Raw genomic sequence first — 27,363 nt, 5'->3', positions numbered from 1 at the left:
CCATATCTTTAGAGACTTTTTGGGCTGTTGCTGTCTTTTTTTTCTTTTTTTTTTTTTTTTTTAAGTGAAAAATGAGGATAGTATTAGTTACTTATCTCATTGGAATGCTACACGGGTTAGTAATTACTATTTGCACAGATTTGGATATAAAATGGCATCAGCAGTTTGTCAAGTACAGCAGGTATTAGGTTTTCCCTTGCATCACTAGTTAAAATGCACCTATCACAAATCCTTCATATGATTCTGTCCTGAAATAAATGTAAAATATATTCTCCAATGTCTAGATATTGTCCTTTACCCACTGAAACGGATCAATGTGCGATATCTAAATTGTTATCTCCTCTTCCACTTCTGTCACATGCTCTCTTGGGAAGAATTGTATCTAGAAATGTTTCATGTACACCACAGAGGACATTAAAATGCTTCAAAAAATTTAAAAAAACCCACCAGAGTTATTTTATGAAGTACAAGCTAGGTGAGGCACCAGCTATATCTTTAACTCTGAACACTGAGCTGCTGCTTTTTTTTTTTTTTTAGGATTTTTCCAAGGACCAAAAAAGGAGGAAAAAAGAGAAAAAAGGTCTTTTTGTGTAAAAATAGCTATTCCTTTTTCATTCATTCGATTGTTTTGTATTTCAGAGTGTTCTTTTGAAAGTACTTACAAGTAGATATCTATGGGTTTTCTTTGTTTATTCATCACACTTCACAAACTTCACAAAGTTCAGCTAAGTGTGCTTCAAAGTCTGATAAAAAGGGCAATAGGAAGGTAATCCCTATTTATAGTATTATAGCAAGTCCTGATCTCAAGTGGAAGGCAGTTGGAGGAAACAAAATATATGCGAAGTAAGAGTGAAACCTATGTGTGTGTGCCACATTAGAAATCATTAATTAATCTACAATTAAAAATCTGTCGCTATCAGAGATGGATATCCAATATATGTATCTTAGATTTGTCCAGAGTGTAATATGTTTTCACCTCCTTAGAGAACATAAAAATGACCAAACAGGACTGGGACTAGCATGTGATGAAAACTTTCCCTTTACAAATGTTTCTCAACTGAAAAAAAACCCCAAATTTTTAACAACAGAAAAAAATTTCTAAGTCTACTTAGGTTTCCTGATATTAATTTAAAAAAATCCCCAGGAATGACATTTGTTAACAAAATTAAGCTTATTCTTCTTGGAAAGTCATGCAATATTGTCTTATGTTTGATACGAGACAATCTAATTGTCTTAGATCTCCTTTTTGTTTATTCCAGAAGGGAGGACTTCTGGCTATGTGACTTTGAGCATAATTCAGAGATTCCCTCGGTACAATCAGAGGACACCATACCTCTTGATACCACCAAGAGGGGGAAACAGAACATATGACAGGAGATGTATTTCAACTGGGAAATCTCATTTATAAAAGTAGTAGTATTTTCCACAGCACAATTTCTAAATTAGAATATTTTTCTGTCCAAATACCTTGGATATCACAAGGAAAAAAAAGAAAAGAAAAAAAACACCTTGACCTTTTTGACTGGGATTATTTGAAAACATAATCTTGGCAAAGGTTAAACACTTTTCCTAAACCTATTCCTACTTTCATAACATAATAATCAGCACCCTAATTTGTGGTGCTGATACAGAAACCCAGAATTTTTTCATTTCTCAGCAGATTTTGTATACTACTCACTTCAGCTGATGAAGTGACTTGTTGGTGACTTCACATCCAGCAAATGCATTTATTTAAGTGCATCTCTCTAGTACATGCTATCATAAACTCATCCATTCATCTGACTTGAGAGCCCACCAAGAACCCTACCTAAAAGTAGTTGTCCATAGGAGATAAGCAAATGAAATAGTAAAAAGACGCAAAGGTTGCATACTTTACCATACCATTTTCAGGCATCACAAAATATTCCTCAAATGTTTGGTATTGCAAAACACTGTACATGTTACCATCATGGATTATTCCCTTTTGGGATTAAGAACTATGAAAACACTCCAATTTTAACAATTAAACTCCCAAATCCTGAAAGTCTACAGAAGCAGGTAAATAAATCAGAACTATTGGGAAAATGATTAAACAGGAACTTTCCCTTCGTTTCAAATGCTTAACTGCTTGAGACTGAAAATCATGCAAGAAGTACCGAAAAATTGCATGTAGAGTATAGGACTAACTGGTGAAACATTCACTCAATGGGAATCATTCATTTTATCATTTAGAATCATCCCACACACAGAATAACAACAAAGTGCAGGAAGACATAAAGGAGAAGGTCTGTCACGATCAGATTCTGAACTGTAGCAAGGCAGAAGTAGGGGGGGAGGAAGAAAGCCACTTACTATTTTTTCTCTTACTGCTTCCACATGGTCAGTTCTTGGCAAAGGTGCTGTTGGAACAGGAGTTTCTTCTTCCTGAGCTTTTTCAGCTTTCAGAACCGTTTGTGGAATCCCAGTTGTCAAACTCCCTATCTTAACATCCTCTTGCTTCGTAGCTTGCAGTCCCTTATAAGGTGCTTCAACTTCTGCTTTCTGATCAGCAACATGGTCTTCAGTCTCAGCTGTAACTGGTTCCACTTTGTCCTCTGGATGTGGTGTGCTCTTTGCTGGGAGCACAGGGTTCTTATCGTCTTCCAATGTGCTTAGGGGTCTCTTTTGATCTGAACTTACTGTTGCTGGAATTGTATCTGCTGAAAGTGTCTTTGACAGTTTCTCTTGCTGAAGTTTTGATTCTTCTTTTTGAGCTTCCTGTTGGATTTTCTCCACTGATGAAGTTTTCATGATTTTCTCATGTTGAAGTTTTGTATCTTCTTTCTGAATTCCATGTTGGATTTTATCAACTGAAACTGTCTTTGACAATTTGACCTCCTGAAGTTGTGCATCTTCCTTTTGAGCTGCAGGTTGGATTTTGTCAGCTGACAGTGCCTTTGACATTTTCATCTGTTGAAGTTTTGGGTCTTCTTTCTGAATTCCATGTAAAATTTTGTCAGCTGAGGGTATCTTTGCCAATTTTGCTTCTTGAAGTTTTATGTCTTCCTTCTGAACTCCATGCAAAATTTTATCAGATGAGGATGTCTTCGTTAGTTTTGTTTGCTGGAGTCTTGGGTCTTCCTTCTGAGAAACACGTTGGATTTTATCAGCTGAGGGCGTCTTGACAAGTTTTCCCTGTTTAAGTTTTGCATCTTCTTTTTGAATTCCTTGTTGGATTTTATCAGCTGAGGGTGTCTTGACAAGTTTTCCCTGCCTAAGTTTTGCATCTTCTTTTTGAATTCCTTGTTGGATTTTATCAGCTGACGATGTTTTTTCCAGTCTCTCCTGTTGACGTTTTGGAGCTTCCTTCTGAATGCCTGGTTCTTCCTTAGATTTTGCTGCTGCTGGAGTAGGCGGTGTGGAAGTCTTCTGAGGGGAATGTGAGACAGCAGGCATAGGCTGTTTTTGAGGAGTGGCAGGTGGTTTGGATACTGGTTGTGAAGGGCCTGTTTTTGGAAGTGGCACCTTGCCCATGTCCCCAAGTTGTCCTGACATTGCCCTTTGGGTCTGGCAGTTCAAGCACAGCCATTCCTGTACCTGTGAAACAAACATATGAAGTTACTTATCTGAAAACTTAAGAGTAAAATCATACTGTGTTTTCAACTGATAGAGTTGAATACTTTTAATCTGAATGCTATACGTGCTGAGGAGTTACTTTCTTTGTTTGCTGCTCTTGCGGGAAGATCCATAACACCTTTCTAAGAGAAGCGAAGCATGTCGGGTTCCAGAAAGCCAAGCTGAACAAATACAAAAATACACTGTGATGACTAACAGCAATTACATCGTTCCAAAGTATTGATGACCTTTACGTACAAAGTTTGCTTATATATTTCTAACATCAATTGTTTTCTAAAGCCTCTATTGTCCATCGATAATTCCCTCTAATTTTGCAAATCTGAGTAAAAGGGGACCAAGTGGGACTCATGGCTCTTTATGTTTCTCTTCAGACATTACTTTCCGCTCTTGAATTTATATAATAAATTATATGCACCTGTGTATAAATTTAATATGCCTATAACTCAAAAGCAAGATCATCTGTCTGCTCTCTTTGCTGCTAAATCTCTGCTGCACACTGGCTCCTTTTAATCTGCTTCCCAGAAAATAAAAAAAAAAGGACAAATGCTTATATCTGTGCAAAAGATCTTGATGCCAGTTGCCTAGCTACTATATGAGAGGTGTAATCAGACTGCTTCCAGTGGGACTGAGGTATAGTTTCTTTAGGATAGAGAAAGGAAATTTTAAACACAGAAAAGTACTGAGAGAAAAGAAAAAGCCTAGAATCTTCTGGATACAAGAATAGATAACGCAGCTCGACTTCATTAGTGCAAAATGAGCTTCACTGGAAGATGAGAGATCTATGTTGTACATTAAAATCTTTGTATGTTTGTTTTTAACTGCTTTTACTGTGATGATGGAAGGTCTTGGCAATTCAGTGATTGTATTTCTCTGATTTAGAGAGCTTAGTTACCTACAGAATATGAAGCACATGAAAAACAGAGCAAAATTGTTCTATTAGTAATTATACAGGTAATACTGGTGATAATATTAGGATAGTACAGATGACAGATCAGTTATATACCACTGAATATTTTGGAATATCCAGTGGTATATAATCAGTTGCCCAGAAGATGTGGCATTTAGTCAGAAGTAGGGGGTATCTGACAGAAGTGTGCAACCCCAGAAACATTCTTGCATTACTCTATTAGCAAGTAATAGAGTAATAAATGAGATAACACCAAAAGCAGAGGCTGGAACTCCAGCTCTGCCCCTGCCAGCAAAGAATGCTCAAATGCCAGGAGTGCAAGTATCAGACTCCCCGCTCTCCTTCTGACTCTATGTAATTTGCCTTTTTCCAGTGTAAAGAGGGGCCTAACTTCAATAAATGCACTGGCAGGTTTTCCTACCAAGAGTTCTTAACACTTAGTAATGCCAGAAATTAAGATGTTTTGAGATTAGATGGTTTCAAACATTCCTAAAATCTACCAAAACCCCGCTTTGTGAAGTCTATCTGCATACTTCAGATCCAAATCCCATTGTTAAATGGCTTTACCATTATCTTGGTTTTTTAATTGTTTTTAAAATAATTGCATCACCACTATGATGCTGCCCCTTTAGAAAAAAAAAGCTGATTAAGATAATAAGTAAAATATAAATTGCAAGAATTGCAGATGAAATGACAATTGCATGTTAAAGAAAATTTAGTAAGAAAAGCTCATGTGGGCTAATTTTGTTGAAATGTAACTAAAGAGAGGCTATTTAATGTATAAAATAATTTTTGTCTGACAAATTTTGTTTCAGGCTCAAGGAATACAAGAATGCATGCATTATCATGTGGGTCTTCTAACAGTTGCCTTGTGTATTTATTATTCTATTTTTATAAAAAATTACCAAACTAGTGAGTCCTAACAATTGACACAAATAAATGTTTATTAAATGTATTTGTCAAGATTGTCCCAATAAACAGAGTTTATTGACTGAATCACCTGTCTCCAAATGCAATGAAGTCCCTAAGAGTTACCATACCCTTTGCAACTCCAAACTGAATGTGGCTCTGTATCAGACTTTTAAATATAATTTAGGCTAATTTTTTTCTGTGGAAAAAAAACATTAAAACATAATCCTCCAGGGAAGATCATCCTCCTCCATAGGACTTAAAGTGCTCCAACTGCACATCATTTGTCTGGGAAGTACTAAGTAAGAAATACAAATAAATGTAATTCCTTTTTTGAAGAATGTGTAAAATACAACTTAGTTTACTTGAAAATATTTCTGTTTGAGGGATTTATCTGTAATTTTTACTATAATTTCCTCCCTTTTTATGGGCAGCAACATTTTTTTCCTAGAAAACAGTATTGGAAGCTGTAAGTATGTTGTGAACTGCCTTTTATGAACTTAAAATAGAAGTAAGACATCAGGAAATAAAATTGGTCCACAGAAAATCATGATGTTAGTATTATCAGAAATTTATAAATGACTAAATGTACTAGATTAAATTTAGTATAATTAGACTACAGAAAAAAAAACAATTTCATAGTATTCTTGATTGTTTTCTCATGAAGGTTTTCAAGACCACTACACAAAGTTGACTAGATAATTACGATAGATCAATTTCTCATTAAATTTATAGGAGGGTCCAAAAGGTTTTAAACCCACTAAAAAGGGGGCAGATTTTACCTTCTCCAGTCAGCCTGGCAAATACTCATTTCACAATGTAAGCAGAAATAATACCATTATTACTTGTACTAATATAGCTTCTGTCAGCATGGGGCATGGGAATAAAACAACACGTAAATGATATTAAATTTCTCAGAATCTAGCCTTAACCATCTTTAATCTCATAAAAACATAATTAGTGGCTTCTACCATGAAATAATCCATGGTTCAAGAGTCTACTGAATTTCACATACATGCTATATAGATGTTCTTAAAGAACATGTTACTTCATACATTAAATGCACGTTCTCACAGTACCATTTCTTTTTGACATAATTTCCATTTATTTCCTTGAAATATATACATAACCAGTTTCCAGGGTGTCTATGCTTGCTTCTTTTCTATACATCTACATTTGGCTCTTATTACTTATTCTGGCTCTGCTGGTTGTGTAGATCTCATTTAGTACCTCTTCAGATGCAGCCTACTCACTGCTCATACACTTGCTCCTTCTCAGATTCATCAAGTTATTTCCCTCCCCTCATTTAAAACCTTCACAGACCCAATTCTTTGAACTGCTTATAATAACTTTTGCAACTTTAGTAATAGTATTAAGTATTTGTAAACCATAACAGTTACCTAGGTACTCTTTCCTCTCAGCTTTGCTCACCATCCCTACTCAGTCTCTTTTCCTTGGAGTAAATTTCTTCAACTCAAGGACTGTGCTGAGCACATAGTAGAACAAGTCTCTTAAAAAGGGAAATAATGACAACTAATATGAGCAAAGGAAAGTGATGATGAGCAAATTGGCAAACTGCAATGAAACTTGTCAAGAGATGGAAGTCCCAGTCTTGCCTCCTTGCCAAACTGAGGCAAGTGATGCTAGTGAAATGACCTGGGATTGTCCAGATATGCAGTGATTTAATGAACCTTGCCTTTGTCCTCTTGGACTTTTGTTATATCTGCACCTATTTACCACTTTATTTTTTAATGCTGCTATATAGGCATGGCAAATACTTCTCCCAAGCTATGTGTTTTAAATTACAATTTAAGATTTTATAATCATGCGGCTATTTGATCACAAAAGAGCCTACAAAAATCTTCTTAAATCACCAGCCCTCTAGCTCCTGATTCTCTGTCAGAATGGTTCTCTGTAAAATCAAATTTTGTACCATAAAGTCATATGCCTCAGTTTTAGACTTGTCTTTTCCTCAGCTAACCTCATGCCCTGAATGCAAGCTTTTCCCTAAGGCTATCTTTTCAGTTAGCCTGTCAACCCAAATTTATAACTGGGGAAATGGACATCATCTTCTTTCATCAGTCTTCACTAGATAAATCTTTTTAGCTCTTTACAGAATTCTTCACACCCTTTGCTTCCTGAATTGGCAATAGACGCTATTATTGGCATCACAAGTGATACTAATGTGCTTTAATGTTCTGAATCATGGCTCTCTCCCTGTGTTTTCAGCAACCCGTACAACCCCATACTGCTGGACAGAACAAAGTAGCTGTGTCAAAATGTTCTCCTCATTCAATTTTATAATAAAGAGATGTCATCATGAAAAGAGCATGTATCTAACATTCACTGTGAATGTCTGTTTTTCAGTTGTGAGGCAGGACCTCAGCCACTTCAGTTCCTTTGCTTTTGTGTTCACATACTACAGTGTTAGATAATTTCAAGTTGAAAAGTATTTTTTTATTGCAGTATGTTGATAAATTCATTACCCACTCTTAGCAAATGCTAACTGGTATACTAGTTTTTCTCAAACTGAAAGTGACTCAAAGTACTTAATATATTTCTGAAGGTGAAAATGAACACTTCTTCCCACAAAACACCTCTAAGTTACTTCAGAAGGCAAATGCTTCATTTAGATACTAACCAATTACTTCCTTTGTCATGGTTAGATCATATCTTTATCTCTTCCTAATTCTTCCTCCTCACTGCTCTCAGTAAAACAAAATCATAAAACCATCATAGAAATGAAAAAAGCATTAAGAAATACATCTCTGAAAAATTAATATTCTTCTGATTTCACTATCTAAAATTACATTGCAAACAGAATCTTTAGCAAAACGCATATGCTAATTATAAAAACCTGAATATATCTGTGAAAAGAAAAGCACGTTTTTTCTCCTTAAATACCTCATAACAAAACAGGGGAGCTGGAATGCAGGCAGTCACTAAAATATTTTTCTTATTACTCAAATTTGCCATCTTTTTTACTTAGTATAGATTTCAGTATGTTTCTTAAAAAACACCATAAACAGACATGTAAAAGTGAGATATCTCTGGCATAAATACTAATATAAACTAGTCTATAAATATCTGGTGGGTGGCTGTCAGGAGAATGGAACCAGTCTCTTTTCAGTAGTGCCCAGTGACAGGACGAGGGGCCATGGGCACAAACTGCAGCACAGGAAGTTCCACCTCAACATGAGGAAAAACTTCTTTACTGTGAGGGTGACGGGGCACTGGCACAGGCTGCCCAGAGAGGCTGTGGAGTCTCCTTCTCTGGAGACCTTCAAAACCCGACTGGACGTGTTCCTGTGCAACCTGCCCTAGGTGATCCTGCCTCGGCAGGAGGGTTGGACCAGATGATTTTCAGAGGTCCCTTCCAACCCCTACCATTCTGTGATTCTGTGATAGTTGTTTGGAGACTGTAAGACAGTTTTAACTTGGGTATTTATTTTTAATTGATTTGGTTTTTATTTTCACAAACTTGTACAGCATCTTTCCAAGATCTTATATGAATAAGCCACTTAATGAAATCATAGAAAAAGTAACCAAATAGCCCATCCAGAGAGAAAAAGCGATCCAATGAGCATAGCAAACTCCATCCTGAAGATCAGAAAAAGCAGAGATGAGGAAAGAATTTCCAAAATTAAGCTAAGTCAAATTCTGCAAAGGAAATTTAAACAAGCAACAAAATATTTGGTATCCTTGTAAATAAAAAGATATCCACAGTGCAGCTAAGATTGCTTCTCAATTGCTTCATTGGCTATATCTCCAAATAATGTGTGCTTTAATCTCAAATTTTTATAATAGCGGGATTGAACGCAAGCAAATGTCAACAGGCAATGAGCACTCGGAATAGGAATCATCATACTGGATGTAGATATTCATCACCATGGTCTCATAGTATGCATTAAAGTATATTGGCATAAGAAAGCAAATCAAGCAGCTACGAGGTACAAATAATCCACACAACCTGAGTACACACAGCTTACCCACACTCACATCCTCATTTATTTAATGTGTAGGAGAAGTGTTCCTGGTAACTACGGCTCTGCTAATCCAGTTCAAATGTTTAGAAAGAAAGTAATTTGAAAGAAAGTTGAATCGATCCTTGTGATGAAGAAAAGGACCACGTACTAAAAGGTAATATGGGTTTACTGGAGCAAGACTGTGTCAGATAAACCTTGTATTTTTTTCTGGATAATATCCTTTATTCTACAGGTAAAAATTAAACTATTACATGTTGAGCATACCTGGACTTGAGAAAAATAACTGAACTTGTGCCACTGTGAAATGACTGGTCAAATTATAGAGATGAGTCAAGAAATTTCCATGCAGGGAAAAGACATCTCCTACAGAGGGAAACTACCCTACATTCTCAAGTTTTAGTTACTTTCCTTATGTTTCAGTTACTTTAAAGTAGATATATTCAGGCTTTGGAAGCCTTCGCATCCTCCTGCCCTGGAGAGATATATTGTAACTTGAGGCCGGAATTACTCTTCCTCTTGTGAGGTCCCTGTCCTGCTGTTACAGAATGGACCTTTTTGCAAATAGGAGAGAAGGAACTCTTGAAACCCTCGGCCAAGAGATTCAAATGTCTATGATGCAAGGCCCAGGTTGGTGCAGCACAGCTGTGAGTCCTCAACTCAGTTTTACTGAGAAAAAGGCTGTGAAGATGTCAGAAGGTGTGCGAGAGAAAGCCAGGGGATAGAAGAAAAAAACAAACAAACAAAAAACAAACAAAAAAACCCCCCAAAAAAACCAAGACCAAAACCACAGAGCCTCATTGGGGGAAGAATTAAAAAAAAAAACAACACTGACATGAAGAGGTATAAAACCAAAAGAGGAATACACAGAAGTGGGTGGTAGCAGTTCATCAACAGTGGCAGTCAGTCTGTTCCAAGGAGCAGGAGAAGCTGATGCTTCCTCACCTGGCTGATGATTTCCTGGCCAGCAAACACTATTCAAGGGTCTCACTAAGGTCGTGAGTATATTAATATTAGTATTCCTTCAGACATATGTGTCTGCTGTGTGTATTCATCAACAAATAATTTCTCTGCACTCCTAAAATCTGTACATAGCCCTTGTTCAGCCCCTCTGCACATGGTGGACATTGCCTGCACAAAGTGATGCACAGAGGGAAGGTAACTCTCCCACCTAGAATGGGAATGGTGGTCAGAGCATTTGTTTGGGATGTATGAACTATGAACTCAAATCCCACAGAGACTGAGGACTCAGATCTCCTACCTCTGGGGAAATATTCGAATTGCTAGATTTACATGCAAAAAGTTACCACCACCATTACATTGCACTGAATGATAGAGGGACATATGTGCTCAGAGCATGACCACCAAATTAGACTGTAGATCTGGCAGGAAAAAGAAATACAAAAATAAAATAAAAAACCCCCAGAGTCTGCGCTATCCAAAGAGTGTTAGGCAGGAGGTAACTCCCTAAGCAGCCAGCTTGGCAAAGACATGGTCCACAGCTGAGCCTCTACAGTGTCCAGAATTAGGAAAATATAGAAAGGTTTTCAGATACTGTGTGCCTGTGGAGGTCACAGGCAGGTTTCCAGAATCATTCTCCTGAATTTATACACGTAAATTTTGTCTAAAATGTCATTTAGGATCTTAAACATATTTTTTTATTGTTCCCCAAGTGGAGAATAACGTGCAAACGAACGCTTATATAGGAGGAAAGGTACACTGGCTGCAAACCAAATGGATACAAATTGTCCACGGATAAATTTAGGTTTGAAACTAGAAGACACTTCCCTGCCATTAGCGATCTGCAGTTGGAAGTACAATACAATAGGAGTGGTGGTACGGAGAAACGCAGCTGATTTCCATGTATGAGGTGATTGCCACAAAATCACTCAATGGTTCATGAAATCCTACCAGTTTTACAAACCGCATTCCTGTAATAGTACTTATGAATACACTATATTATTAGCATTAAATAGATTCATAGTATTTAGCTGACTTTAAATGTCAAGCTATCTTTCAGACACCAAAAAAGATCATAGAAATCCACCAAAGCTGCTTCAGGTAAATGTAATGCACCAACTTAAAACAAAAACCAGCAAAAATTCCTGCAGAATAAAGAAGTCTGTCAACCGAAGGAGAAAGGGATTACTTTTTCAGTTTGAGAATGCCTTTTTTTTGTTTGAAGTTGCAGTCAAGCTAAGATTATCTGAACAGCTTTTATCTCTTTCTCAAATAAAGTCTTCTAGTATGTGATTGACGAAGATCAAGTTATATCAGATTATTGTCATTAATTGATAATCTTATGTTTAAACCATCACAACTATGGCATAAAACGTTATTTTCAACGTTTTTCATTGTAGAGTTGTGTACATACCCAGTTACCACTGCTTATGTGACTTCTTGGTGTATACATTAAAAGTCACAAAAACTGACATGATGAAAAATGGATTTCATATATTTATTTCTATTGCCACTGGGAAGCCAATATAGCAAAAATGAGAGGGAGATTTATCTATTTTTCCTGTATGCATCGGTAGAAATATTTGCTATATGATTCCTGGCTACTGCCATGCATAGCTATTGAAGACAATGATTGCTATACAGGCTTATGCAGCTCAATTATGGTATAGACACAAAAAGTCTCAAAAGATGTTAATCAGTGTGTTGGAAGATACAACCAGTATTAAAATAAGAACAGAATGAAGCTTACTTCTTTTTACATCAATTTTGAAGTGCAACAGAAACGTAGAACAATAAAATGCCAAAAATATGATACTTAATCTTTGCCTGTTTAAAGTTATTGCCACTGACAGTGCTGGTATTTGTTCCGAACTGTGACATCTCAGCGTACAGACTGCTTGATGAGTTGCCATTTCTGCATGCTGCTGTAAGACACTTTACTTTTTAATGTGGTGTCCGATGGGCAGCAATAAAAGTAAAAATCTATTTTATTCTATGGCTGCAGTCCGTAATCTTCTGTCTTAGATTATGGGAAATCTAATCATTACTGAAGGAATTAAAGCGGTTCTAATAAAAGAAATCTTAGATTTCTGAAGGCTGTCTTAGTTTGCCATCTTCAGATTAAAATGTTTTGGAGTAAAACTGTCATTAAATCCCTTAAAAAGTACTTGATTTTTTTGGTCTTCAGTTGCTTTAAGCATCTTCCAGCAATATATTTCATACTTTTAGAGGGAGAAAGAAACATTCCAGAAAATTAGAAGACATATTCAAATCACATCAATTCAAATTTATTGGAATTACTGTATAATTATTCAGTGTGGTCAAACTGAACACTTATTCTTTAGGCTCTTAAATCTTGTTTGTAGCTTAGCATTGTTAAAAACACTGGGATAGGCACTACCTAAGCAGGTGAGAAAGCAGGATTTCCACTAAACTGTGGATGTGTGTTGTGTAGACATTCATATTTGGAGTTGGTAACTTTTACCTCCAATGGAGAAAACCAAGAACATTTAGAAGGCAGTTAATCTCACCTATTGTAGGACATTAGATAAAAAAGACTGGCACTTTAAAAGTGCCTGTTTGCATGCACTGACTATAGGGCAAGAGTGTAGCTGATTAGACCAGTTACTGATGCCTACTGCTGGCCTACTGAATATCATCCTGATTTTTGAGCTGGAAGAAACTGCAACGAATAAGAGAAGAATAAGAATATGGGAGAATGCACGATGGCAATGAGATACCATTGACCTGTACACAGGCTGCATAGTTACCCCCCAAAATACGCTCTGGAGTATTTATCATGAATGCAGTGACTATGTGCAACCACTGTTTGGATCTTCCCCTCCTTTTTGTTTTCCCTATCCCTAACGTCTTCCATTCAAGTCTATGTTTGCTCACTAACAGAAGCTTTCAGGGACTCTGAATTTCTCAATAAACACATCTTGGATGCTGGACTGATAACAGCAGCATAAGAGCTCAAAAAGATGCCAACAGTCCACCTACGTTTCTAAAGTGTTGGTACATTCCAAGAAATTCTTCTCTACCTTGGTATTTTCCTGTCAAACAAAGCCTGATGACATCCACAGGTCCCTTTCAACCATAACCATTGTGTGATTCAGTGTATATGCTAAGAAGTAATACCCTGGCACCAGAAACTCTAACATTTTATTCAGTCAGAAGGTTTCAAAGAATACCCCTTAAAATCTAAAATCTTACATAAAAAGGTCTATTTTATAGAGTGGTAGGGCAGTCAGGAAGTTATTCCTAATGCGCTAAGATTTTGCTCTGGCACTATCTGCTCTGTCACTAATGATCCCTTCTTTTTCTCCTAGACAAAGTGATAAAGGAAGAGAGTTGCAAATACTGCAGCAGATTACTAGAAAAGTACAGAAGAATTGGTGTTTATCCCATGTGTTGGGAATTATCGGCTCCTTAATTTTAATAGGGTTGGGACTGCTGAATATTCCACTCAACTATGAGCAGATGAAATACAGAATATGACAACACAAGGATGACCTACTTCTTCAAGCGATGACAGCTCTGAAACGGGTATGTCCTTACCATACTTCAAGATACATCCCAGCACCTTCAGAAAAAGTTAAAATTTTATGTCTTTTTAGCAACTGCTCTGTTGCTTGGGAATTTTTATTTTGGTAATTAGGTTTGATAGATAATGGGGTTTTTATGTGTATAGTGTCTGTATACTTTAATTTCATTTCGTTATTTTGCTGAAGGCTTAGAATTATGCTGTCAATGCATAAAAATGTATCACTAGTGCATCATCATAGATGCAAAAGAAGCAAAGCTGTCAAAAAATAACTGCTTTTTTATTGTGGAGGGGGGGAACATTGGGGGGAACATTGCTATACTTGCTTTTACTCTGCATCTAGATGCACTGTCATGTGTTTGTTGCTTTTTTTAATGCATTGTTATAACAAGAAGACTAATAGTCCTCCTTTGTATTGGCAGGTTTACCTGTAGTGGTGCTGTTGCCCAAAGCAAAGGAATGAGCTTTCCTCCTCGGTCTTACTCACACAGAAATTCCCATCAAGCATTTTACTGCCTCTGGAGACCATGCTGTCATGCTAAAACCAACCCCAATGAAGGAAAAAACAACAAAGTGTATATGGGCATCATCCAAAGGCCAAAGAAGTCAATAGAAGAGCCTCAAGTACTTCAATGGAAGTGGGATGGTTGAGACCTGTGTAGAATTTGAGAAATTCTGGATTACAATGAAAATCCACAAACACTATCTGAAAGAGAATAAATCTTTTTTATAACTGTGCAAGGAAAACATTCTGAGACTGTAGCTCCTTTAGACAATTATATACCGTACTTGCCGTGTCTGTCATGACAGCATTGAAAGATCTCCAGGTGCTGCCAAAGCATAAATTTGTAATCACAGAATCACAGAATCCTTAAGGTTGGAAAAGACCTTTAAGATCATCAAGTCTAACCATCCACCATGCCCACTAAACCATGTCCTGAAGTGCCATGTCCATGTGTTTTTTGAATACTTCCAGTGATGGTGACTCTACGACCTCCCTGGGCAGCCGGTTCCAATGCTTGACCACTCACTCAGCAGAACAATTCTTAATACCAACCTCTAATTCACATGGAATGATACCCTGTAAGCCTACAGGTTTAATGTTTTAATTAGTGAATCTATAAAATTGAATTTAGGAAGGTATGTTAATAGTCAATATTTTATCAAGGGAGGGTTAAAAAAGTCTCTGCTGTAATAAATACCCTCTTGGTTTTCCATCTCTACCAAAGATTCATTAAAATATGTATCGTACTGTTGATTTCTTTAGTTCAAATGGAGACTATCTACTTTATGTACATACTTTATGTTTTTACCTTTACATACAAACTTTACAGACTCTAAACTCTGGCTTTGCTTTCTAATACATACTACGATCTATGTAATCTTTTATTTCAAATATAAACATCTGAAGAGTTAGACATGTGGAGTGACATTTAGTTTTGGGTATTGGTTTTTCTGCTAAACTATAATACTCCAAGCTTTTTTCAGACTGTTTCACAGTTCACTGCTGCCCTCTAGTCAAAGGAAGAACCCATCCCTATCACCCCAACTCAGTGTACCCTTCTTTCGCTGTGATGAACTCCACAAAAAGTAGGAGGATCCACAGGGGAATCAGATCTATTCTTACTCACACCACAGTTTCCTTCTCTGGCAGGAAACTATGCATGTTCAATAGTGCAAGCTATAGTGGTAGTCACAGGTATTAATGATATTGCCTTAGAAGAGAATACAGTGTTTAGAAACCAATAAGCCAAACAAACAAACATTAACTAGATTTATTTTTCATTTTCTTTTTGTAAGTCTTTAAGATATTCTTGAATATTGATTTTTACAACAAAATATGCATGAAAAAACAGATGTGGAGAGCTTTTTGTTCTTACATATTAATCACAATGCCATCTTCATGTTAAGAAGTCTTCCAGTCCACAAAGTCCATCCCAGAATGATTTCAATATTATTTTTATATCTCAGTTTCCACTCACAAAAGATACTGGAGATTAAATATTTACTTCCAGAATAAGAAGATAATAATTACATTCATAAACATATTTCAGCACATATCTGACGATCATAGTCAGATGACAGTTCTTGCAATGACATTCTCTTTCACAAGTTCTTTAAAGGAGATTCCCAGTTACATGACTAAACCAATTTTAATTTACTTGGATGCATTACAAATGAACATGCAGTTGTGGAGTAATTTAATAGCAGTATATGACGTTGCTTTGATAGTATTATTGTAGTTATTCCATTGAGATCATATAGACCAAAGAAATCTGAGGTTGTGTTAGTGTCCGAAGGAATAGTTTTACAGTAAAAGACAGTTTTTAATAACTGTTTATTTACAAAGTAGTTTACTCTGAGCTTTAAAAATGTTAGATTATTGTACTCCTTCTTGGTTATATGTAGTTGTTGAGTAGACCTAGTATGCTCCTTTGTACCCTTTATGATAACAGTCTCAAAGAAATACTGCTCTATGCCTTCTAGCATCTGAATCACTATTCCCCACACAACTGGTCAGCAGAGAGCATGAGTATTCCCATCCCATCATTGCAATTATTTGTTCTGAGCTGACAAAATGTCTAGTGTCACGGATGGCACTAAATCAACAAACAGTTCCGTCCCCTGAAGAGTTTGCAGTCTATTCAGTCCTGTGTTCAATGTTGACCTTTTACGGAGAGTCTGGAAGAAAATCGTTTTTGTTCTTAAACTAGGGCTTAGCTATGGAACTAGATGAGATGTAGTAAAAAGGAGAACGATTCTTAATGTTTTAGGGTGCCTAGTACCCAGTGGACCTTTATCACATCACAGAATCTATATTTGCTGATAAATTACAAATATAACCTTTTTATCTGAACCTTAATGTATCACATTAATAAACAGCTCAACAATTCTCTGTAAAATCTTTTTTATTTTGTTCATCCCAATAGAAATACAGAGACAACTGAAATACATCATTATTCTGAAAAGTCATTTTGCATTTTGTTTGCTCTTGCAAACCAGATAATCCTAAAACTAACGTGTAGTTCATTTCAACAATATGCTTTGCAAAAACAATAACCTCTGGTAATACAGATTGAAATGTGTCTGCCTTTTGCACATACTTAGTCCATTATTGCATGAATAGTCCTTTTTACAGAGAGGATTCTGCATACTATTTCACATAATTGGAAGTGGCTGATCTACACTCCTGGTGAAATGCTATGGAGGAGGATGAAAACATCTAACTCAAAGAACAGAGGGGGTGTTTTTTTCCTAACTCCAACCACTTTCATCTCACCTAAATTTCAATACTTAACTGAGTATCTAAAGTTTTTACCCTGGCTACTCAAATATACTCACCAGGCTATGGGACACTATCTCCAGATACAAACACCATTGGTGGGCTGACTACTGTACCTACTCCTGATTAGGGAGAGAGCCTGCAGCAAACTGCTCCAGGAACACCTCACTTCGAGGATGAATTTGCGATGTGCTGAGAGCCTACACTAAAGTTCAAAGATAAACCTTTCTTAAAATGACAGCGTAAAGTAAGGTCCTAAATCTCTAATCTGATACCTGAGTAAATGGTCTGATTTTTGAAAGCTCTAAATACATAAAGACACTTCCACTGACTCCCATTTTTCAGCTTTTCTCTTCTGGTTGACTCTTACTTTAATCAGAACCACAGTGTGCATATCTGTTTCATCACTTATGTTCATTCTAGCTTGGCTTTATCATTTGAGTTTATTATCACTTAGTGATGATTTATGTATACCGTTTGCTCTCTGTGTTATGAGACTGATACACGAATCCTTTAGGTGCCTGAAAATAAAGGGGAAAGGCAAAAAACCGAACAGACAAAAAGACTGGGGAATAACTCATAGTCAAGGAAACAGACTGTTCTCAAGGAAGAGAGCACAGGTCCGGCAGTAAGTGAAGGAAAATCACTTACCTGGCTTTGGAAAATTATATTAATCATTAACTACAAACGCAGCAAGAAGGTTGCATATAACCATTTCCTGGTTATATGGTAGCTGCCACGGCAGTAAAGAGATAAAAAAGCAAACAAAGGAAATAGATATCGTACTATTACATCTGTGCAGAATGACCACGACTGTGTGATAGAACACATGCTGAGCAGCACATACACCTTCCAGCAACTTCTTGAGCTCTTCCCTGGCCATCTCCCCTGAAAACCCAAAATGAGATGAAAACCATACTGACTTCCCTGCTTTAAGATCATGACAAGGCAGTGGGAAGAGATGGCAGAGCACAGGAACACAGAAATAGAGTCACAGCTGCCATCCCCTGCGAAGACACCGGCTGGTTTTGCAACATATGGGTCAGAATAACACCTTAGCATTAGGTGTGGCCATTTACACTGGTAAGAGGAGAATTCCCAAGCTTCAAGGCAAGGCAGTCCACAGTCCAGGGAAAGGCAAAGGAAGAGATGAGGTACAGGTGCAAAAGGGGAAAACCAAACTTTTTTAGTGTCTTGGCTTCTGCCTCCTTTGAGATTTATGCTGAATATGTCTTGGGAAGACTGTGGTAGACACATTTTAACTAATACTAATCTTTCCTGCGTGTCCTGCTCATTCATTTCACCTTGCAACTTACTGCCTACAATTTTGCAGCCACACAATAGGAAATACTGGAAAGATTGTCTTAAAAAGGAATATGCCATTTATTTTGCAGGATAATCCTGTCAAACATTGTAACTAAAAAAAGGGGCGCATGCTTTGTATTTCCATAATTTGGCAAATATATATATGAAGGATTAAAAAAAAACCCACATTTTTCTTGGAAAACTTCAGAACAATTTACATTAAAATTTCTTCTCAATATTTCTTACAGAAACGTGCTTGCAATCTGTTTGAAAAAATAACATACTGTGATGCTACAATACGACTTAAAGCAGATGTTTTCTTGGCATTTAATGTGCAAATAAATCCTATATACTCTAGCAATCATACATAATAAGCTTGAGTTTACCTTCAAAGAGACACCATGAGTACAATTATGCAAAGAAAATACCAAATAATCTGAACCCATGTAAGTCGGCCCAAAACAAATGTACTCTAACTCTCAATATAAATACTAAGTATAAGAGGAAAAGACAGGTTTTAAATGTTAGGGGAAAAAAAACAAACCAAAAAAAAAGAATGAAATGAGGGGATTTACTTTTTCTGTCTCAGTAATGTTAGAAATCAGTGCTAGCTCCTTGGAAGTGAGTAAGTGCAAGACCCCAAAATATCGAACTATGCTAACAGTACTGTTTCCCAATGGATTTACAATGGCTGATAAAAGACACATGCATTATGCTGTTACCTCATGGCAAAGTTTCATAGTCAGGGTAAAACTTCAATCTATTTCATCCACGGAGTCCAAGGCTGCATTCATAAAATGGAGCTTTTAAAAATATTGACTTTATTTGTATTTTATGATGAAATATTTCTTTCTGTATTTGTTTTGTAAAGACTGAGTAAGTTTTAATCAAAACTCCACAATTATTTCTAAACAAAAATACCGAATGTTTCCAATCTCCTGGAATGCTACATTAATTACTGGGAGATTATTTGCTTTAACCTTGTAAAATTCAGTTTCTTACATGTTTCAAAACACATACGGTATTGCTTTAGTGATTATGAAGTGGGAAAAAAAATCTACACAGATAGCAAAAAAAAGCTCTGCCCCTGAAATGGTCTCTCCACAGTCCTTAGTCACTCTGTCACTACTTTGCTATCTCCAGAATAATAAAGAATCCTCTCAAAGCAACTGGGTTAGCTCAGCTTTAATACTTATTACACAAGTACTTAGCTAGTTAACAGGATTCAGGATTTCTCCTTGATGAGAAGACAGAGGATCCCTCCACACATCTTCAGCCAATTGCGCCAAGATATTACATTTTTCATGAAAAGGGCAAATCAATAATCTCACACTCATACATACATGAGTGATACACAGACAGACGTTCACACGCACACACGTGTATGCAGAACACTGTAGGAAGTCAGACAAACTCAGTCAATAGATTCATAGATTCTTATGGCCAGAAAGGGCCATTTTTCTCAACACATTTGATCCTTTAATGCCAAAATCCATCTAGTTTCACCAAGAGGTTTCTATTCTCAATCTTTCAGCATTTCTTTTCGAAAGATATGCAAATTTATGGAGGAGGAACTTCTCCATCTTCAAAGTTAAATGTTCCAATAATTATTCTATCTGCAGGTAATTTTTGCATGTAGACTCTTAGATGCAAAAAATACAAAAAAAGCTCGTGAAAATAAGAATGTTTAATTATACTTGTCTTTCTAATGAATCATGTTAAAAATTTAAAAGGAAGTGTTGCAAGACCAAAATTCATGCGACACAGGCTCAGCACTTTCCTACGTCATGTAGCCGGACTATAAAGGTATGTTATACTCAAAGTTCCTTTTGGCGACAAATATCACAGTTATTTTGTCATGAAGTTTCTGTTTTACACCAGACAAAACTCTACAACACTAATGCTAAAAAATAGCATAAATATGGCGGTACTTATTTTGAAATCAAACAAGTTCCATTTGCATTCTAAATCATGCTTATTGGTTTTGTACATTATGTCAGATTTAACAAACCTTATTCTTGTGATTAACAACCCATTTATATGATTGTCACAATGTCAGCAGAATTTGCATGGAAGCTTAACTTTTATCTTGAAAGCACAGCCTGTCTTCAACTGTGTTTTAAAAGAGTACTAGGTGTTAAAATGTCCTTCATAACACTTTTAGATATATTGCAAGTTGGAGAAAACTTAAAAACAAAACAGAACTCAAACTAAACATAAATAGCAAATAAGTAAATAAGAGCAACATTCATTTAAATTTTTACTTTGTCAGCTTTTGTTTCTTCCGGATTCCCTACGTGGACTATGATTAGCCACCTATCAAATGTGTTGCTGTTATTTGGAATAGACTGATCTTATTTCCTCATTGAAAGTTAATTTTCAAGCCTTAATTAATCTTGAAGCATTTGCTCAACCCTTGAAACACTCTTTTAAAGAACCTGTTTACATCGTAGATAATATAACATGATGCAGTCTTCCAGGATGAGTGATACTAATGTCAGCTTCTAATTAATTTAATTGTAGGTTCCCTATTAAGTCAAGAACAAACATCTGGAGATAAAAATGACAAAGCAGTCAATAGCTTTCAGTTGTTTGATTAAAAGCCAAAAGTAAAAAAAAATAACAAAAAACAAAAGTTCTTCCTTCATAACTTTTGTATTACTTACTTTCTTCTTGCCTTCTCTTTCCTCTCTTTCTAGTCATGTGGGGAAATAAAAATAAAAAAGAAAAAAAGAAGGAGATAGAAGAGAAGCTGAATAAGAAAAGGGTCAGCAGGGTTCAACACGTCATAACCAAAACACAAAATGCATTTTTTTCTGTAAAAGGTTTGTTAATGACAAAAATGTGTTAATCTCTGTTCTTAGACTGTGACAGTCCAAATTCAGCCAATGAAATTCAGGTGATTAAACTAAACTGAGGTCTTCTGAAGATGGCACCTCCACTGTTCTGCGTAAAAATCCCGAGTAAAACAATTACATGCATTTTTATGGTCATTTTATTCTTCAGAGACAAATTCACAGTTTTCTCTGCTTTTTATAACCTCTCCGCTCTCCTCAGAATATTCAGATGAGAAATAGTCAGAAAATAATGAAATAACAATATTTTACCAAAAAAAAAAAAGCGGAACAGACTTTGCCAGTTATCTCTAAATATACTTATTTTTCTAAAATTATCACAATTTAGAGGGTGGGGGGGGAAGCAGACTTCTGGTAAAACCATTCAAAATAATTGTTTAGTTCTTGGCTTTGTGGCACCTGAATAACTTAGTTTATTGTTACTTTAATTCACAATTTATAATATCAGGATATAATTTTTTTACATGCTTGGTCTGGTGTTTTTTTTTTTAAATAAAGATGTCTTTGGAATAGAAATTTACTAATATTTTTATGCATTTATGTATTTTAATTAGAATTCTCATTTACACTTTAATTTTTTTTTTTAAAAAGTTTATAACATGTAAGCCAACTTTTAAAAAAATAAAAATCAGAGTAAACTTTTTGGTAAAATAGGCAACTGCCTGAATAAAAAAAAAAAAAAAATCTATATATTGGTAGAAATTTTAAATAACCACAGATAGCAAGGGCCTTTGTAAACATGTGTAACAGAGAACTGTAGACATAAATGCATGACGAGTGTATTACAGAGATTGTAACTCCAGATGTATGGCACAGAGAATTCAAATTTCATTCTAAAACATAACAGAAATTATCATATCTGTATTATAGTCTATGTAATCAATTCCGAAGCCTTTGACACTAGAATAACATACAGTGTGCTTGTAAAATGAACCATTTATGGAGCTCTCTTCAAAAAGCATCTCTAGTCAATGAAGTGGAAAGTTCACATCTGTCTTCAAGGGCAGAACTGGAAGCAGTTTCCAGTGTGCAGAAGTGAATTTTTGTACATCAAAGCAGTTACAATTATGTCCTCAAATAATCTGCATTTAATATACATCCACTACTTCAGAAATAATCTTTTTTTATTTAAAGATGGCACTTGGATACAATCATTCAAACTATTCTCCAAAGAGAACCAAACAGATTTTTTAAAAAAGCTTGAATTTTTACTGCTGTGTTTTCAGATATTTTGCAGCATATAATTATTTTTTTCAGTTTCAAATACAATTAATATATAGCTAAAGTAATAATTTCAACAGGAAAGTGTTGAAAAATCTTGCAAAATGTGCAAAATAATAATCAAAATAATGGGAAAAAATCTAATTCATAACTGTCATATTCAAGTAACCAAAATATAGCAAAGAAAAACAACATAGAAACAATGCTTTGGTTTGCTCCTGGGTCTTGCCAGGCAACATGTTAAACAGGTACTATATTTTAGGGAAACATCAAGATAGAAAATATCAGTTTACTGAATGAAGACTGTGTGAAGTGCAAAAACAAAGCTTAAGTCCACGATTTTCTACTTTAAGCTACATTTTAGGTCTACCTATGCACCCAATCTGAAAGATCCGTTTTATCATGGTATTTATCATTGTTTTGCTTACATTTCCCTGATTATGCTACATTGGCACTTAGAAAAAAACCATTACACTGTAATAATTCATTATCTACTTTTCCATCATAGTTAAAAAATGTACATTACAACTGTAATATATTATAGTTAAACTGTAGATAGCACAGAAATTACTGGCTCTTTTCAGTTCCCTCTTTCTAATGGAGCATTTGCCCAATAAATCTTTACTGGGCATTGCATGGTACAAAACTAATTTGTTGATATTTTTCAGTAAGTATGGTGTATAATATTACCAAAATATTCCTTAGAAATTACTTATAAGAAAAGTATTGCTATCAGTAATCATTAATGAATTTCATTGGCTATGTTGATTGTGCCAGTAGGAAACCGATGCCATGTCTGCAACAACATTGAGTAATTTAGGACAAAAATTTACCTATGCAATTGCAGAATAAATTGTGCTGAACAGAAGAAGCCAGAGAAGAACTAAGTCTGTTTTCATCTGGTTTTATGTAAAAGGATTCACTGACTTAAATCAAGAAACCTGGTGAAGTGATTTAAAAACCACATGCACAAACAAAAGCAGGCAATGGTCTAAGAGTTTAACAAAAATCTGAATAAAACAGCAAAACTCAATAATTACAAAAGTTGGGGAAAACAGACTGTACCACAGCGCAAGGCTTGACAGGATGAATGCTTACAGACATCACTGAAAAAACTGGGAAACCTAACTGCTGGAGATGAAGCGCAACAACACCCAGAGAACCTTGGACAGTCCCAAGTTAGCAAACCAACCCCTTTACTCTCATTCCATCACTAAAGATCCTTCTCAGAAAAACGCTGATTTTAAAAAGGGGGAAAAGAGTGCTGCTCTATCTGCTAAGCCTTCATGCTTCGATAAGTAATTTGTGTTATGTAACAGCAGTACCACGGTAAGAATACACTTTAAGAAAAATACATATCTGTAGGACAGGCTAATCCACTTTTAGAGATCCTAAAACCTGATGAACCCTCTAGGAAGTTGTATGTTTGATAGTTTGATTTGAAAAACATGTCACTGTAAATCTGTTGTAAAAGCTAACTGTCTGCCAAAGCGTGGGGTTAAAAACATGTCCAAATGTAACTTTCTTAAGAGCTGCTTCTTGATATGAATCAGTTTTAATCAGTATGTCAGAAAATGGATCTATGTTCTCAAATGGGCTCTCTGAAGCATCTATGCTTGATAGAGTTTTTTGTGCAACCTATTAGCAAATAAACTCACTGAGTTTCCAGAATTATTGGAGATAAGAAAGTACGTCCTACACAGTCTGAGTAAAAAGTCTGTAAGTAAATAAAAGACTCTATTGAAGCTCTAGAAAGTACTAAAAGCCACAGTGAATATCATGCAGTATTTGAGTCAGGCTACTTTTCTTAAATGCCACTCAACAATGTGCATGCAGTTTATATTTGCTGCCCAAAACCACCCACAACCCTTCTCAAGCTGACCCAGATTGGTTCTACTTGGTCTAAACTCTCCATGTTTAGCTGGAAAGTGTTGTCATCTTACATTATCTTCACAATGATGAAAGGCATGAAATATTTCTAAAATGTCTTCTTGTGAAAAAACTGCATGACCACATTACATTTTTATAAAGTGTTCATATTTCTAATGAGACACTAAGAGATGGCGAAGTGAACAAAAACAACACTGGAGTACAGTGGAGCCGACCAAGGGAACCTGGAAAATGTCATCTGAGGGCAACAGTGAGATTGCATTTTAGGAAGCTCAGAGAATTGGTACATTTTTTGTGCTAGCTTCTGTTCCCATTACAGTTTGACAGTTTTCACCAGAACAAATTAAGTTTGTGATATTTTCTGTTCTCATTAGAATCTATGTGACAAGAATGCATTATAAATGTGCCATTTTCTATCTTTTTTACAATCATTGTTACAAGAATGAATTATATCAGCATTCATGGCTGACAGTTTATCACTCTGTGCACAGATCCGTTAGGTAGATAGATAAGCAGTACCTGACTTTAATCTCACATTTACCTGGTGAGATTTACAAGTGTCATCAGTAAAACTGAGCCCAATTTACGCAAATGTCATGTCAGTTATAAGTAAACATGAAGCTAATCTACAGAGTTCAGATGCAAAAAACCCCAGAGAACCTGGTGCAGAAACGGATGAGGTGGGAATAAATAATATTTATCGCTCTCTTCTTTAGACTTTCCTTCTGATCTAGGCCATTTATTATAAATTCTGCTCAGTCTCTGCAGACCTAATATATGTTTTCGAAAAGATCTCTCTTTCTCCAGACTCCACTGTTCTTTGTTCTGTCCTACACGGATGATGATGTGTTGCATTTGGAAAATTTGCTCATTTCAGGATGTCAAAGTCCTGCTCAGACTTTAACTCACAGTGCTCATAAGAAAAAGCTAAGAACCATTGCAGCATTCTGTGGAATAATCAAAATGTAAGTGGAGAAGTTATGATTTATTTTAGACTATCTAGTGAGCCAGACACAAGCCCAGAAGTTGACCTTTAGTTCAGTGCCTTTATGTCCTCTTCCTCCCTGCTCACATTAATTTTCTGGAAATCCAATTTTATATTTTAGTAGAAAAGGAAAACAAAGGAAAATTAAATGTCCCAATAATTTAATGATAAACTTCTGTCTTCTATGGCATTCCTGAAAAGTGTCATATAAGAATATGTAGATAATTTCTCATACAGGAATACAACTCTTACTAATGTCTTTTTTAATTCTATGCAGGGAGAGTATGGCCATTCTAAATAACAGGTTTAAAGAAAGAATCTGCACAAACTCCAAGTAGCTTTCTAAAAAGTATTGTAATAAAATTATTATTTCCACACCAAAAAGATCTCTAGATGCTAAACAGTATACAATCTTGATGTGGTAAGAGAATTTGCTGACTGATGCAATACACATCTAGCACGGAAGCGCAGTGGTGACTGTAGTCACATTAAGAAACTGCTGGTGTGTTTCAATGCACACCAGTAATTGCCATTGAAAAACAATGTCAATAAATCACGACAAGCATCCTCAAGTTATCTGTTTCCCATGAAACTCATCTGACCTGTTAAAGAATCGTTGTGATTTAAGGTAGGTCTGTTGAAGTTCATCCTAAACAGACCACTTAAAATTCAGATTCAGGACGTTTTAAAGTAATGAAACTGTTTCCTGTGCAGAACCTGTGAAAAACAAGATTATTTAAACTGTAGAAGGGTCAATAACTATTCCTCAAATATCGAACACTGTAACTGAAGTCATTAGACCTGCTCAGCTCACGGTGGCTGAAGAGAATGTCTGAAATGCTTTGTGTGTATGCGCATGTACAGAATCATACAGTCATAGAATTATTTAGGTTGGAAAAGACCCTTAAAATCACTGAGTCCAACCCTACAGTTAACACTGCCAAGTCCACCACTGAACCATGTCTCTAAGCACCACATCTACATATCTTTTAAAAAACTCCGGGGATGGTGACTCAAACACTTCCTTTGGCAGCCTGTTCCAATGCCCGACAACCCTTTTGGTAAAGAAATTTTTCTTAATAACCAATCTAAAGCTCCCCTGGGGCAACTTGAGATCGTTTCTTCTTGTCCTATTGCTTGTGACTTTGGAAAAGAGACAAACACCCACCTCACCACAACCTCCTTTCAGGTAGTTGTAGAGAGCAATAAGGTCTCCCCTCAGCCTCCTCTTCTCCAGACTGAACAACCCCAGTTCCCTCAGCTGCTCCTCACAAGACTTGTGCTCCAGACCCGTCACCAGCTTCGTTGCCCTTCTCTGGACACACTCCAGCACCTCAACATCCTTCTTGTAGTGAGGGGCCCAAAACTGAACACAGGATTCAAGGTGTGGCCTCACCAAGTCCTGAGTACAGGGGCACAATCACTTCCCTACTCCTGCTGGCCACACTATTCCTGATACAGGCCAGGACGCTGTTGGCCTTCTTGGCCACCTGGGCACACTGCTGGCTCATGTTCAGCCGGCTGCCAACCAGCACCCCCGGGTCCTTTTCCACCGGGCAGCTCTCCAGCCACTCCTCCCCAGGCCTGTAGCGTTGCATGGGGTTGTTGTGACCCAAGTGCAGGACCCGGCACTTGGCTTTGTTAAACCTCATGTAATTGGCCTCTGCCCATCGGTCCAGCCTGTCCAGATCCCTCTGCAGAGCCCTCCTGCCCTCCAGCAGATCAACACTTTCACCCAACTTGGTGCTATCTGCTGTTTGTTTACATGCAAATTTTAAGTTTCAAGGTCTGTAGGCTACTAGTATTCACTCCAAAAGCCACACAACTTCAACAGAAAAATGAAATACTCTTTTTATACCTGGAGTCACCATAGTGTTAATTGGAATCAGCTCAATTTGCAAACAATTAATTCATCAGATCCCAG

At 36.3% G+C, this 27,363-nt stretch overlaps 1 protein-coding gene across 1 annotated transcript in view; it reads right to left on the bottom strand.

Annotated features, from left to right (window-relative positions):
• The window catches only part of PCLO (piccolo presynaptic cytomatrix protein), a 395,249-nt gene that overhangs the window by 206,850 nt on the left and 161,036 nt on the right, over positions 1-27,363 (bottom strand). The window contains exon 4 of the mRNA XM_082013967.1: positions 2,332-3,555. Within this exon, the coding sequence (XP_081870093.1) occupies positions 2,332-3,555 (1,224 nt within the window). The remainder of the gene's footprint in view (positions 1-2,331; positions 3,556-27,363) is intronic.

This window comes from Phaethon aethereus (assembly GCF_964289735.1).
Source record: "Phaethon aethereus genome assembly, chromosome: 1".
Lineage (NCBI taxonomy): Eukaryota > Metazoa > Chordata > Aves > Phaethontiformes > Phaethontidae > Phaethon > Phaethon aethereus.
The sequence above is the reverse complement of the archived record's forward strand: the minus strand, read 5'-3'. Positions and strand labels throughout refer to the sequence as shown.